The 17060-nt window shown below is 34.8% G+C and overlaps 1 protein-coding gene across 3 annotated transcripts in view; it reads left to right on the forward strand.

Moving 5' to 3' along the window:
- LOC149575471 (serine/threonine-protein kinase BSK1-like) overlaps positions 1-17060 on the forward strand; it is a 99301-nt gene that overhangs the window by 6149 nt on the left and 76092 nt on the right. For all 3 annotated transcript variants that reach the window (XM_089812227.1, XM_089812229.1, XM_089812228.1), the window contains exon 2: positions 14643-14801. In XM_089812227.1, the coding sequence (XP_089668353.1) occupies positions 14643-14801 (159 nt within the window). The remainder of the gene's footprint in view (positions 1-14642; positions 14802-17060) is intronic.

A 17060-nucleotide genomic window follows, 5' to 3' on the forward strand; every position in this document is an offset into this window, starting at 1 on the left:
CATGGGGTGGCCTACTTAGATAGGGAATCCATCTTTGCCCACCCAACCGGGTCCCCTTACTAGCCCTTACATGATTGTTTTTATAGTTAATACTATAATATTGCATACCAATCACTTTCTTTAATATTTTAGATTGTTGTACTATTTTCTGAGTTCTATTCAAATTATACTTGGTCATTTGATTTATGCCGATTGGTTGATATTTGTATGAATGTTTGATTGATTGAGTGAATTCCTTTGATTGTATAATTTGAGGTATTGGTCAGTGATGATTAAGTGATTGCTGATAAGATGATTGACCAGTGATAACTTAAGGAGTGTTGTTTGATATATTGGCAAAGATGATTGAATGAACACCAATTTGATAGAAAGATGCTTGATTTCTTGATTCCAAGATGAAGGGATGATTGATGTGGATTTGATGATAGTTTTCTTGATCTTGTTTGCTTGATTTCATGATGGATTAATGATTGATGGATAAATGAAGGATTTCTTTTGATGGATTTATTAGTGATCCTTGAACACTTGGAATAAATTCTCTTGTTTACTGTATTGGTGAAATGTCTCTACCTTTTATAAGGATTGAGACACGACTTTTCATTGTTGCCTTTGGAAAAAAAAAAAATGTTATTCCCCAAATCATTTTCCCTTGGATTTCATCCTCAAATAAAACTTTATCTTCTTTATATCATCTAGTGTGAGGATGAGTCACATCTCTTCATCATGTCTTCCCTTTGCAATAGTTACAACCTTTCACAGTTAACACTTTTTGAAAGGGATACAATCCTTCATCATTTTCGCTCTTTGAGATAGACGACCTTTTATAATACAACCCTTTGCCCTTTGAAATAATTACTTATTTTCTTCCCCCTCCTATGCTCCCTTTAATCCCTCCATAATTCCTATGCTCCATTCTTGTTTCCTCCTCCCACATCTCCTTTAAAATGATTTTTTGCTATTCCTTTTGTATCTCATGTTTGAGGGACATTTATTCTTTTATAATTTAATTTTATTATTATTGCTTATTATTAATTCCAATTTCAAAAAGATGACATTTCAACGAGGATAGATTGAATTCCAAGCCCTTTTCGAGTTTGTCTTTATGAGAAACTACATAAAGTGATATAATTCAGTTTCATCTCCTTTATGAGCTCTAATAATCCACTTAGTACACAAATCTCACCCTTGCTGATGAGTTTCCATTAAATGCACACTGGTAGGTTCACAAGGGAGACAACAAAAATCCTAGACATCTCTATGAAATTCCTTTTCATGTGTAGAAGCAGCCCAAATAAAGTCTTAAAGAACCCTTGGAACTGGCCCAACATAAAGAGTGATAAATATGCATGTTATACATTTGTTAATAAGAATTTTTAAAATTCCTTGTTAATCATGAACAACGTGATAAGATTTGGAGATCTAAGAAGGGACCACAATCAAAAATTGCTGAAGGGTTTGTTCCTACTCAATAGATGGATCTTCAACTATAAAGATTTGTTAGTAATGGTTGACAAAAACTTGATGTTACTAGAATCTATCAACCTTCAAGTTTGTTTTCGCTTAGTTATAAAGTACTTGCTACCATCTTGGAGCACTAGCTTGCAAATTTCCTCGTTCTGACATCATAATACCATAAGGAATCAAAAGCAATATGCCCTTATTTAGTGGTGAAATTTCAAGTGATAAAGTGCTATGAAGGCCAAGTGCTTTTTTGAGATAACGATCTAGAACACTGTGTGAATTTTTTAGGCAACTCTAAAGATGAGGTTTTATCTTCTCAACAACATTGTCTACAGGGATTAGGCACAAGAAAACTGAATCGTCCACCTCAAAAATAAAATTAGCTTTGTGTTTATCCACAAAAGAACTTCTATTGATTCTGTGCACTTTGAAGATTATTCTTAAGTGACTTAAGGATGTCCCGACTCTCCTTAATCCAATCCTTGGCCTTGGGAGTTATGTTGTCTCCAAGTTCCAATTCTATGTAGATGTAGCATCATATCCATACAAGCTCAAAAATGAGTCATCCCAATCAACCAATGATAGGTGGTATTACAACATTGCTCAATTGAATGCAACAACCTAATCTAGGCCTTCTACTACCCCACAACATAATTGGGTAAATACCCTTCCACCCATTCGTTTGACCAACTGTTTGTGTATGGTAATTACTGCTTAGGGTCAGCTCTATGCCAGCCATCCTAAATAGCTCTTGGTGGAAGACATTGAGAAACCTATTATCTTGATAATTTACAATGTTATTTGGTAGCCCATGGGGTCAACACACCTCTATGAAGAACAACTTTGCAATGTGAGGTACCTTGTTCCTAGATTATATGGCAAAGAAATGTGCATGTTTGGTCAATTTGTCAATTACTACCTAGATGCCATCTCTACCATGCACTCTAGGAAGGCCAACAATGAAATCCATGGATATGCTTTCCGACTTCTGCTCAGGGATGGATAATGACGACAATACGCTTTCTTGGAAAGTATTCTTTGACTTGTCTTGTTGACAAGTCATACATTCACAAAGGCTCCAAAAATATTTCTCTCGCCCCACTCCATCTTCCTTTATGCTTTCCAAAATATTCATTTCCTTAAAAGACATGCCTCTTCCAAGGGAAGCAATTATCTTAAGGGTCATCACTGTTCATGAACTTAACTCCAAATGAACAAATTGGTCCCCTATGCATGAATTGATGCTTTGCTAAATGTTTGTTTGTTAATAAACATGATGCAATAGAGTCGCAGCCGTTTCATGTAAGATGAAGTCACACCTATTGGGAAATCACTAATTTTCATTAATAAGCTTGTCTTCTTGTTAATTGCCGTTGTTAACAAATTGCACCCTTTTACTGGACACTAACTATTTACCATTTTATTCCTTTAAAAAAAATCTAAAACAGATCGATGTATTATGGACATTCACTCTAATACTATTATTGTATATTGCTGCATTATTGAATACACAACATTGTATGTGTAATATTGCCAATTTTACAAATAAGAATGATTTTTGTCTTCATTTGGTTGGTGATCTTTGCTATTATTCTATGCTATTTCACTACGTTACACAGAGTGCTTCTCTCAATTGTGATTGCTGCCTATGATCACTATTTCCATTTTTAATATGGATCGTCGCATATTGCACTTTGCAGTAAGCTGTCATATGTATATATATGAAACATTGTTTTTTTGTTTGGATTGGATGGGAAAATCACAGTCTCCCCTCCTTGAATGTGCTTACCCACAAGCAAGATCAGATGTTCATGATGATACTAGGGTCTCAATTACATTGGTAGGTCGCCTCTACACATACTCATGTCTTGAACTTACAAGGTTTGTTAAACTTAACCATATTATTAAAAAAACTATCCATCATATCAGTTCTAAGGTTCCAAGGGTGGCAGCACACTCTGCTCATAATGTAGCTAGGTTGAACAAGGGCAACAACGGTCCTTTAGTAAGATGAGTAATCCAATATTGCACAAACTCTTTAGAAGATGGTCATTTGAGAAACCCAAACCCCACAATAATAGGCTTCTGAAATTTCATTATAAGTTAAATTATTTCCATAGCTGTTGAATCTCAATTGATTGAGTTAAATTAGTTCCATAGCTGTTGAATCTCAATTGATTTCAGGATTCCAAGTTTTCCAATCTATGGCAACCATCACGATGTTATAACGTGATTTCTGGAGGTGAAAATCTGAATGGTACTTGTAGAACCTCTTGTAATTAGCTTCCATAAAGTTGGCAATGGTTCAAGCCATTTGGCCTTGAATTGATTTTATCATTATGGGAAAACAATTGCAGTAATAACAATTTTATGTAGGACATAAACTGGAAGTGTTACTTCTCCTTTCCATTGAACTCAAGTGTTCAACATATGGTCTTTGAGCTATGGAATGATTCTTCTTCATTAACCTGATCTGAATTGCAATCTTTCGTAGTTTGATTGAAGAGTGATTGGTAATAGCATCACTATTGTTTGTCTCACTACTCCAAGCTTGTATCCACAGTTCTTTGATAGGAAATGTGCTAACGTCCCAAGTTTTATGTTCGTTTTCAACCTTATCATATGACTCCATAATAGCTTCTTTATTTGATTTGAGAAACAGATTATCATAGGTTACATTAGCTTCAACCTCAAACAAGGGATTATTAACAAGCTGAAAGTTATCCTTGTTTCCGAACCTATCTTTTTTCCAAATTTTATTATCTGATTTCTGCAGACAATAGTTTGAGTCATGGTGCTTCGCTATGTTTTTGATCCCTTAATCTCATCATTTCCTTCTTTGACCTCTTTTTTTTTTGAAGTGTCCAGTTACTACACTTTGATTTTCTATGTGTAAGGTTTCATGAGCATCTATCAACTTATCCATTTCTTGCTTATGTTGATTAGGCATCTCATGACATCTAGCTGCTGATCTATCTTTGCTTACTATGTTTGTTATCTCATCTTTATGTGACATTTCATTATTTATCTTCCTCAAGGTGATCAAATTGGACACACAATGACTTCTTATTTATTATCATTAGAAATGATACTCTTCTCATCCACAGCCACCAACTTGTTAGTGGATGCCATGTACTTATGAGGATGAAACGGGTAATTATGAATGCCATTTTGACTTATAAAATCATTAGTTATCCTCAATACATGATCCTTAAGATGGAGTAATAGCAATCTGATAATCTTCATGAATGTATGTACTCAATTTATTTTGATAGAAGAAACATGTGAAGAATCAACTGCTTCTTGTAATGCTTGATGATTATCTATTGATTCGTCTTTTTCCAAGGTTTCGTGACTTGCAACTGTCAAACTCTTTACGTTATCTCCCCTTGGTGCAACAACCTTCAAGGCCTTAAATGACTGATTATTGGTTAGATGAGTCTGTGCGTGTGTGAAACTCTTGATGCAATATTTGAATCATAATCATTCCTCTCTTGTACATTCAAGCGTTCATGCTTTCCAATTTTACTCCATAGGTCAAAGTAATGATCTCTATGCTCTTTGGGCAAGTGCTTCATCCTTACAGGCATATCGTGTTGTAATCCTTATCTATCCAATCCTGTTGAAATTGATCTTGTAGATCTACCAATGTGGGTTCATTGCTTTCTTCATGTTCCACTCAGGTGGGAATGTTAGTATCATCAGTATCGAATTTGTCGAATGCATATGTCTAGTTGGAGCATGATTACTGTTGGATTGATCTCCATTTCCTTCATGGCCTCCTTTGTTGCCATTACAGTTGTTATTATTGTTGTTGCTTAACATGGATTTTGTTAGTAAGTCCAACAGTCGAGCCATTCTTTCTTGACTGATTCTTTGCTCTGCCACTGTTTGATTCACGCAGTTGTTAATTTTTCCATGTCCCCCCATACCAGTTTCTTCTTGTTTGCTCTTCTTTGAGGAGGACTTGAATGTTATCTTTTGTAGTTTGGTGGATTTCTTTCTGTAATAGCACTTAGTTTCTTTATGATTCATAACCTTCAAAAGTTGGTGATATAGCTTGCTCTAATACCATTGTAATGTCCCTTATATGATTTCTTAGGATCTGGACAAATTCTTATAATGCAAATTGCAACAGACTTCTTTCTATCTATAACATACACACAACTCTTTAATTTGCCACAAATGAGTTTATGTAATGTGACTTGCTAATTTGTATAGTATCAAAATCCCTTTCTAATGAATTTGACAAGGAAAGATTGATCAATGCAATTGTCTGCTATCTTGATGTAAAAAATAATTCTGGTATAGTTCTCAAATCAATGATTGTATAATTGCTATATTATAGAAATTGTCCTTGATCAACAAATATTGATTATATCATCCTTATATCCAAATGCTCTGTGCAAGATAACCACTTATATAGTAGATATTGATCTGAAAAATGGATTGAACAAACAACTGCAATATCTGATTTAACTTTGGTAGGAATGTTGTTTATGAAGATTGTTCTGAACAAACTAATGCAAGATAAATGTTGATATGACAAGGGTTGATCTGATTATATATAAATAGGTTTTAAATATTATACTGATCTGAATTTGACAAAGAGTTTTGTGGTTCTTTATAAGAATCGAATTGATTACAAACCTAATTGCTATTATAGTGATCGACAATGGATACTCTTACCACTGTTCTTCATCTTTGTGAATCTTGCCACTGATCCTTGCTGCATATGATGGCTTGATATAACAGCCAATCCAAAATTCGCTATCACTGTCTCTGATATGATTCTTATAGCTTATGTGATGTTCTTATGAAACTGTCTCTGCATAACAATATCTTTTAAAAACATTAATCCATAACATAACAATATCTTTAAAAACATTCATCCATAACTTTAGTCTGTGGCTCGATCTGAGTACCAAGTTTGATATGAATATTATAATTAAATCTTCATATATATTCCTCTCACCCTCCATTTTCCTATATATCTTTCAAAATATGCTTTTCCTTAAAAGGTCTGCCTCTTCCAAGAGAAGCGATTACCTAGGGTCATCACTTTTCATAAACTTATCTCGAAGCAAACAAATCACACCTCTCCATATATTGCTGCTTTTTGAATGTTTGTTAATAAATACTGAGAAATAGAATTGTACCCCTTTCATGTAAGATGCAGTCACACCTATTGGGAAATCACAGGCTTTCATTAATAAGATTGTCCTGTTGCTAATCGCTTCTATTTGTTGCAGGTTCATTCTAAAGAAGCATACACATCTGGCAAATACCCTTAGCTGGATACTTTCAGCCTCCACTGCATCCGAATGGTCTCTCATAGTTGTGCCCGTAAAAGCCTGCACTTCTACCATCGCCTATCTACCTGCCCGTACAGTTTGACTCACACCTGTGTTGCATCCCTTGTATTGCAGGAACACCATATGACATTCTTGCTTAGAATCCACATACCTCTATACATAAGACCATACGACATTCTCCTTCCTGCCTCCCATGTACAAAGACACTATTGCGTACAACTTCCACAACCCAACAATATATGACTTATTACGAAGTAATTGGTAAATATTTGCTTGATATTAACAAAGACCGAGTGGTCAATATATACAAAATAATGAATGATGTTTCCTTAGAAAACAATCATAAAGAATAAAAACATTCTATTCTAGCGAATAGAAAACTAACAATTAACTACATGCAAACTAAATATTAGAAATATTCTAATATTTACAATAGATTACAAATAGATAACCATTAGATAATAATAGATGCTATTTATTATTGTAATACCCTCCCTTAATGATTAATCTATTTACAACACCAAGCTGTCCTTTGAATTTGACAAACTTATCAGAACCAAGAGGCTTGGTGAGAATCTTTGTAGTCTGATCTGCTGTAGAAACATACTACAAGTCTATTTTCCCATCTTCAACCATCGTACATAGTGATAGTGAACATCCACATGCTTGGTTCTTTCATGGTAGATTGGATTCCGTGCTAATTTGATAATGCCTTCGTTATCAACAAACAATGTGGTTGGTCCTATTGGTGATATTTGCATATCCCCAAGCATCCGACAAAACCAAACAACTGCACATCCTGCCTTAAAAGCCCCTTTGTATTCAACCTCTGTGGAGGAGAGAGAAATTGCCTGCTGCTTCTTATTGGTCCATGGGATGACACTAGATCCCAAACCAAACACATCCAAAAGTTGAATTTTTATTGTTAACAGAGCTTGCCCAATCTGAATCTATGAACCCATTGAGTCTAGGATTAGAACTCTGAGAGTAAAGAAGTTCATAATCTGTAGCGCCCTTCACATAATGAAGCACATGTTTTTCTGCCATCCAATGATCAACCTTGGGAGATGTCATAAAGTGTGAGATGTAGTTGACTGCGAAGTTGATATTAGGCCTAGTAGTAGAGAGGTAGACGAGGTTGCTTACTAGTTGCCTATATGTAGTATCATTGACGGGAGGAGAATAAGACTTGGGTGATAACTTGAGATCTTTCTCCATGGGTGTAGATGTAGGCTTGTAATCTTGCATACGAAATTTGTCTAATAGAGCCCTGGGATATTTGGACTGAGAGATGAATATACTTGAAGACTATTGCCAAACCTGAACACCTAGGCAATAATGCATGGGCCCAAGGTTAGTCATATCAAAAGACTGGCATAAACTTTGTTTGATTCCTTGAATTAAAGATATTAAACTGTCAGTGATGATAAAATCATCCACATAAATAATCAGAAGGATGATGTCACAGTCAATAGTCTTGATGTACAAATTTGAGCTCTTCTAGAAGCCTTGATCATTGAGGTACTTAATAATTTTCATGTACCATGCCCTAGAGGCCTGCTTCAAGCCATAGAGAGCTTTCACTAATCTGAGAAATTGATGATCTTTACCAACAACCTTGAAACCATGAGGTTGCGTCATGTACACTTCTTGTAGGTCACTATTTAGGAAAGCACTCTTGACATCCATCTGATGGATCTTCCAGCCAAATTGTGCTGCTATGTTTAGAACTAATCTGATTGTGCTCATCTTTGCAATAAGAGTAGAGGTCTTCTCATAATCTAATGCTAAGAAAAGCCCCTTGCAACTGAACGAGCTTCTTTCTTATCCAAAGTACCATTAGATTTTGTAAACCCATTTGCAGCCAATGGATTTCTTCCCTGGTGGAAGATTAGAAAGGACCCAGGTGTTATTCTTTAGTAGGCTCTAGTCTTCAGATTTCATGACTTGTTCCCATTTTGGAATTCTTTTAGCCTCCGAATATGTTTGAGGTGTTTGAGGTTCAAACCCATTGTGAACATTTGCCATGAGAGAAAACTTAACTGACTCTCGGAGCAATTCTCCCATCAATGAGCCCATCATCTCAAAAATCAACAAGTGTCTTAGCCCACCACTTAGGCCCGAGAGGAGAGTGACCAACATTAGTAGAAGGAGATGCTCTATGATAAAGTTCCTCGTTAGAAGAATTTGGATCAAACTCAGGTGAAACATCTACAAATCTGGGTGATCTTGTAGGAGAAGCTAGAGGTGTTTGTACAAGGATCATTGGAGTTATAGGAGCTGCTCGAGCCCTCCCATCAGGTGGACCTAATGGAAGCCTAACTCCCAAATCATGAGCCTTCATAGGATGATTTTCAAGATTAGGAAGAGGAGAAACAGGCATGAATAGTCCTTGCTACTCATCAAAGGCTACATCATGATTGTACAGAAGACGAGATGTCTTAGTGTCGATCAAGTGATAGTCTTTGTGAAAACTATTGTATCCATAAAATTGAGTTTTTGACTCTTGGCATCCAACTTGGTGCGTGACGCATCAGGGATCCAAACAAAAGCAAGAGAGCCAAAAATCGCCAGGTGGCTAATTCTGGGCTTGCGACCTGACCAGGCCTCTTCCAGAGTCTTACCTTTGACCGCCACTGTAGGTGACCGGTTCAAAAGATAAACTGTAGTGTTTGTCTGCTTTTGCCCAAAACTTCTTCAGAACATGTCTGTGTTCAAGCATGGATCGAGCCATCTCGGTGATTGTTTTGTTCCGATGTTGAACTGCATTGTTTTGTTGTGGTGTGTGGTTAACTAGCATTTGATATCATTAGTATCTAAGAATCTAGAGAATTCATTAGAACAAAATTCCCCCCACTGTATGACCTAAGAGTAATAATAGATTTCGCAGGTTCTTTTTCAACTAAAGATATAAACTTCTAAAATACAATAAATGCATCTGATTTCTTTTGAAGAAAATATACCCACATTTTTCTATTGAAATCATGAACAAACAACAAGAAATACGTGGACCCAAGAACATAAATAGTGGCCATAGGGCCATAGATATCGGCATGAACAAGCTGAAGTACTTGAGAAGCTCACCATGAATTGCCATTGGTGAAAGGTGTGCGATGTTACTTCCCAGCCTGACATGCATCACAAACTCCAAACTGTTCTAAATTTCTTGCGACCCGAGGACACACTCTTCCTGAGAAAGATAAGAGAGATAATGCACTTTTAAGTGCCCATATCGCTGATGCCAAAGTGTGCTAATAAAAGACCGCCAAGCAGCCATAGATAGAAACCAAGAATTACCAGAATCAATAAGTCTGAAAAGACCATGATCCTTAAGACCTGCTACACCAATAGATTGTCGCCTTATCAGTGATGGTACACTGATGTGAACTGAAGGTAATATCCAACTGTGGGGAATGTCACAACAACTAACTAACTGAGAGTAGATTAAGTTCCATCCTTGGAACCTAGTACACCAAAGAAAATGAGATTCCCCTCAGTAGACTGAATCTGAATGTTGCCTTTGCCGACAACAGTGTACTCTTTTCCGCCACCAAAAATAATAGAATATGAATAAGGCTGGTAGTTAGAGAACCAGTCTTAGCGGTGAGTGAAATGACGAGAGGTACTTGAATCAATATACCAAACAAACAATTTCACATGATCTGCAGACCTTTTAGCCATGAAGGCATAAAAGGGGATTCCGTTGGCTCGGTGTGCTTTGCACTATTTTCTTTGGGCTGCGAACTTGATTGCTTAGATTGTGCAGCTAAGGGTTTTCGACATTCAACCTTCATGTTACCATACTTGTGGCAATAGTTGCATTGAATGTTTTTTTTTCTTGTAGCCTTCTGAAGTTGGAGTAGAGAACTTTTGCTGAGAAGACTAGTGAGACTTGCCTTTATCCTTTTGAAAGGATTTAGCAGCAAAGGCTTTCTTTGTGGAGGTGGAGGTGGAACTGCTACTAGAGTGTTGTTTCTACCAATCTTGCTGAAACATAAGTGTGTAGAGATCTGTGAACTTCAAATCAACACTAGTAGAAGTGATGTTGAGAGTTTCAATAAAATGCTCGTAGGACTTGGACAAACTTTTGAGGGTTATGACCACAATGTCCTCTTCCTCCATCTTGTGTCCAATGGCAAACAATTGATCATGGATATCCTAAATCCTATTCAGGTGTTCATGGAGCATTTTCTGCTCATCCATGATAATAGAAAACAGAGTGTTCTTGAGAAAGAAGGCTTTGCTTTTGTTTGATGTCTCATGAAGTTTCTTTAGATGCTCCCATATCTCGATAGTTGTTTTGTCGAATGAAATTTGAGGGAGTTGATCATCAGGTATGGATAATTTGAGAAGCATTACCACCTTCCGATTATTTAGGTCCCATATATTCTGATCAGTACCCCTTGCAGTCGAACACTTTGTAACACCCAGAACAATCTGATCACTATTTCGATAGTCCAAGATTGCTAGTATCCGTTGCTTCCATGCGCTGTAATTCTAACCATTGAATTTTGAATTGCCTTCAAGCAGAATATTAGTTAGAGTTGCCATAGCTGAGTTTTTAGTGAAAAAGCATGAAGATCTGTGAAGGCACATACTTTGAGGCAAAAAAATGGAAGACCCAAAAAATTGAAGAGTTACCCAAAAGAGAGCTCGAAAAACCATAAAATTATATTTTGTCGGTTTTCGGATCCGTTGGCTGAAAAATTGAGCCACTTGAAAAAATCTGATGACAACCTAGTTGAGCTCTCAAAAAACCCACCAAGAATCTGTAATCAGAAGAATATTTCGAGCCAAAAATATAGGGTTTTCAAACAAAACCGTAGTCAGCGGCCATGGAAGGAAATAGATGCAAAAAAAGTAGTTGTTGGGCGTGGATCTTATAGAATATTATAAGATAGAATTTTAATAATAATTAGATAATACAATATTAATAAATAAATAATGATAATAAAGTTATATTAAAACTAATACTAAAATATAAATATAGGAAATAATGATTATTTAATCTATATTATCAATGAATAATTGCTATGATATTTTAAATTATTAAAAAATAATAAAATTTCAATAAGTAAATAAAGAAATAAAATTAAATACAAGAGACAATATTGTATAAAGTATGTTAACTTTCTAAATAGAATTTAATAATAAATACAAACAAGTAAATAAATAATAGTGGGGACATTACATTCTGCCCATCATTTTTGCAACCATATCTATTGTTATGAATTGAAGTTTGGCATTTAGAAAGAATGAGAATTTAGATCAGCAATATATTCCTTGTGTGCAAAGTGTTGGACAAAATTCTCAGGTCAAGTAATCAGGAAGTTGAATTCAAAATTGCTAGGGATATTGCAGTTTGATCTCCCTTGGATAATCTACTCAACCTTCACCATCTTCTTGCTAACCTACTTGATCTCTCGATGGTGCCTATTAAAATTCAGACCTTACAAGTTTAGGGGTAGTTTTGTTGGCGATCTTGGAGTTATATACCAGTATGTTGTGTTATTCCACTCTCCATGGTTGCAATCATTCTCATTTTATTGCCATTGTTATCATTGTTGTCATTGTTTCCATGGTTATCCTGACTTTTGTAACTCATTAGCTAAACCAACTGATGCTATCATCTAGCCAAACCGTTTAAAATCTCCATGGTACTAAGCTTCTGCTCATCATGTCTACCACCTATACTTATTCAGAATTTGAAGTAAGAATCTCTCTCTTCTCCAATAAGTGATAAACTCTGTATTCTCTAGACTCGTGAAACAATTTTAGACATACTTTTCTCACAACCCTCCAGGCTGGCAAGGTTGCTCTGATTTGATTGTAAATGCATGGACCCAAATTGCTATGCAATTTTTTTCACTTCCCTTAATAATTAATTAACTGCCATTTGATCAACAGTTAACATGATTGTTATTTGAAGAATTCTTGGTTGAGGCGTGCTATGCTTATTTTGGTAACATTGCCATTTATAACATTTGTAAAGTATTCATGGGACTTACTATTTCAAGTAAAAATTTATATGACAGTTTACATTGAGCAAGATACCAAGGTACAATGTAATTTGAATGGTGATTTTTCTTTAATAAAGAGTATATGTTCAGGGCAATGAAAATGAATTTTTGATCTTTGAAGCAGTAGGAAAATACTTTAGACATAGTATAAAATTCTCTAAGTTCTAATTTTCACTACTTGAAATGTCAATTAACCATAACAACATATTATCTCCTTTTTGATGTTAAATCACTATATTCTCCCTCATATTGGGCTGCAGGAGTTTACCACCAAAGAAAATACCATTGCCCAACTATATATTGATGAGGCACCTAGGGATGTGAGTTTAATTGCCCAATTAGGTTGTTAACCTCTCATGCCAACAACAACCACCCTTATTACCTAACAAAGTGATAGAATACCTTCAAAGCCAATTTCCAACTACATATGATGTGTTAAACATGTTAGAAATATTGACTCCTTGACTAAGATTCTGTAGGTCAAATAACTTGACCTGCTTTTTGTTCTCTTTTGCTTAGTTTTGAACAAAAACGATGGGTAGTAAAAATACTTATATTGCCACAACATCATGCAATAACTCATTGCCCAATTTTTGGTAGATTGGCGGTTGGATTTGAAAGTCACACTCACAACCACCCCACAAGTCTGAAATTACATAACAAACTGTTATTTTGTCTTTCTTGTAAATCTATGCAATGCTCTAATGATTTGTCTTGCCTGGAAGACTTAGCGAATTGCCCAATATATTAGTCCAAGCCTGAAATCTGTATGCTTTCACCTGTAACCAACTAGGAGGATAGTTTACCACCAAAACTGAGTTCCCTTAGGGTTTTGATCCAACAAAAAGCTCCAGATCCACAATAGAGGAAATAAACCAAGCATACCAAACGGACTCCCAATTATTCTTTTTATATTTACCTTCCGAAGGGCTTTTCAACTTCTTTCTTAAAATAATTTATTAAAGCACATTTATAGAGTGACTTTCTTAATTTCCCTTCTAATTTCACTCAAATGACTATTTAATTTGTTAAATTTAAGCTATTAGTAAATATTATTTTATTGGGCAACTTTTAATTAATTAAACAAATTGATTCCTTGGTTCCTTAGAAGTTTCCTACTAGAATTAAACAGGCTAAATGGGTCATCTTTGATTTTACCTGAAAGGGGACACTATAAATTCCCAACATTTTAATTATAAATAGTGTATACTATATTTTAAGATGTATGCTTTCTATTATTTTTTACTTGAGGCTCATATATTGGGTGTAAAGATGATTGATATATTTCCGACTCTCTACAATGAATGCATATTAATGATACTCCTGGCAGCCTATGATAATGGACAAGTATCTTTAACACTTTAAATGAGCTCTAACTTGGTTGTTTTGCCTTTTTTGGGTTTGATAGCTAGTATTCAATCAATGAGAATGAAGCAGAGTATTTTTTGTACATTTTAATGCCTTAAAACATCACCAAAGCAATTGTAAAACCAAATATAATGAAATATATCTACAAATATTTAAAGAACATAATAGAGAATTTGTGGCGTAAATGGTTCTGAGAATTTTTATCACAATTTGTTTGACCAACTATCATATAATTTGAACCTTGTTATCTATCCTTTTCTCCTTGGTTATTTGTCTATATACTATTTCTAATTCAATATTGTGTTTCTCTCATGTACACTATTGACGTCAATGCTACACCTTAATCTAGGTTTAAAGAGGAGAATTTAGTTATGTTTTACATTTTCCTAACTTGATAGATGATTTATATTAAGGGAGCTAGTTAATGCATTTTCTGCTTATATATTAAATTGAGTGTAAAACCAATTGGTGACTACAGGCCCCTTCTCATCTAAGGATGGCGACATCAAGAGGAAACAAAAGTTCTACTGAGGAAAATGCTCTTTCTTTGTTGGGCAATGCTTGTATGAGAATGGATCTCATCACAATACACGATATAATGATGGAAGCACAATATGAAGATGATAATGTTGGTGAGGTAATTGTTTTTCCTATTGCTCTAATTTAATTTTTCTTTACAATTTAGTAAATATCTAATATTAGTGTCAGATATGCCATTCTATGTAGTATTCTGAATCAGTTATCGATATTTTTTTTTCCATGATGCAAAAATATATGCGTATAGCCGTATACCTATTTCCCCTGTTTGAATTTTTGGTATGTTGGCTATATTTGAAACTGGGGGTTGCACATAAGAAATGAAGAAAACAGTTTCCTATACTCATAGATGATATTATCTTTTTCTTCCTTGTGTATTGTGTTTTGAAGTAACATAATTAGAAATGTAATTTCGCAATATTAATAAAATATGAATAATGAAAACGTGACCATACAATGTGGATGCATATTTGTTCCATCATGATTTGGGTTCATGAAATATTCTTTAATACTTTTGTAAGAAGCAAACAATTAGAGTTTGGACTGTGGTTACTATGTTTGAAAAAATTGATGCATTTGAGAGGCCAAAAAAGTTTGGAAATCAGGTAGAATTCTATTTGAAAAATCTGAACTCAATCTGAGAATTTAGGTGGTTTAAAAAATGTAGAATTCAGCCATACTTGGATGGACGTGTGAAGTTGTCAATGATGTTTTGGACTTGCGTGCACCTTTAGTATGATTTATAATAAAAATCCTTGAAAGAAAAATAATATCTCTCTCCATGAATTGCTTGTGTGATACGTTTGTCTATGTGAGTTTGTGACCATCCTAATGTGCAAGGAAGAACACTAGGTATCCAATTTGTTAAGTTTGTAGTTCAGTCAAATTGATATGATTGTGAGATTCATTATTGATGATAAATCATCTTTAGATAAATATTCTTATATATATATTGTAGATATATAATATACATAATAATATATATATATATATATATATATATATATATATATATATATATATATATATATATATATATATATATAATATGGTTATTTATATAATTAATATACTAACTATTGATGATTAACTATAGAGACATGTCTCCTCTCATATTTATGAGTCCTCAAATCTGCATTTGGAAAACATCAATTACAGTGGCCATGTTATTACATTTGTAGAAATCGATCCACAAAACTCAACATGGTATCAAAGCAGATTCAAACCTCTGGAAATCTTAATACTTGTTTTCCCTTTTGAATGAACTCTTTATCTCATTAAGATTTGTGGTATTAAAGAAAGATTAAAGTCCCCAACATTAGAAGGATGACCCATAAATATGCACAGAAAATGCTGAAAATATCAGGTCATCTAAGTCATAGATCTTGGCGTGAGACTCTTGCACGAATCTTCAGATGTATGTATTCAATGTTGTTTTTTGTAGGAATAAAAAATTGTCACTAATGTTTAAAGATAGTTCAGGCCAGGCAGTAGCTCTCGCCAGATTCTGATGAGTAAACTAGGTGTCAAACCCCGATAAGAAGTTATCAGGGTTTGAAATAGTTGTTGACATATCTAAAAATATCAATGTGGAAATAGAAACTTCAAACCTGATGCTAGAGCTCTTGGCAGGCTGCAGTTAACGAAAAAAGGTGGGGCTTCAGAGAAGTATCTCCCATTTTACCATATTGAGTAAATAAATAAATAAAACTGAATTCAATACCAGACATTCGCGATAAGTGATAGGCTTCATCAAAGACAATGAGCTTGGTTCTTATGATGACACTCATGGAATGAAATTTTTTTTTAACTATATGTGAAACTGGAATGAGCTGATGGTGCATACATAAACCATTAGTTGATGTACATTTTTGCAAGAAACATTGCCACAAAGACCAACTGCAACTGGTAGAAACATTAATCTGTGGTCTCAAATGTGTTGCTGACCAACTGTAGTAGTAAGAAGGGAGATTGGTGGAGTCAAACAAAATAATGTTGACACTAGACAAATCAGGGATAAGACTCAAAACAGAATACAAAAGCGACATCCACAAAGGTAGATCAAATAAGGTGATTGCGAAAAACGTTAAAGTGCAACAAACTTCAAAAATGGGGAGTCATTAGACCCCAAAGCATGTAGACATATGAGGAGGAAGTAATGACTTCCTAAGGCTTAGGCGGACATCGACAGTAATTTGGTCACACTATCATTTATAAATATATCTAGTTGTTCGTCATTATCTAATTGTATTACATTGACACTCGTAGACCGCTTTAGAGAGATATGAGAAGGGACATGAGTGCATAGTTATAAAGTGCTAGAGGCATCAAACTCTTAAATGGGTAATGAAGGTCCCAC

The sequence above is a fragment of the Cupressus sempervirens genome, chromosome 2 (assembly GCF_028749045.1).
Source record: "Cupressus sempervirens isolate cs-2001-9-10 chromosome 2, ASM2874904v1, whole genome shotgun sequence".
Classification (NCBI taxonomy): domain Eukaryota; kingdom Viridiplantae; phylum Streptophyta; class Pinopsida; order Cupressales; family Cupressaceae; genus Cupressus; species Cupressus sempervirens.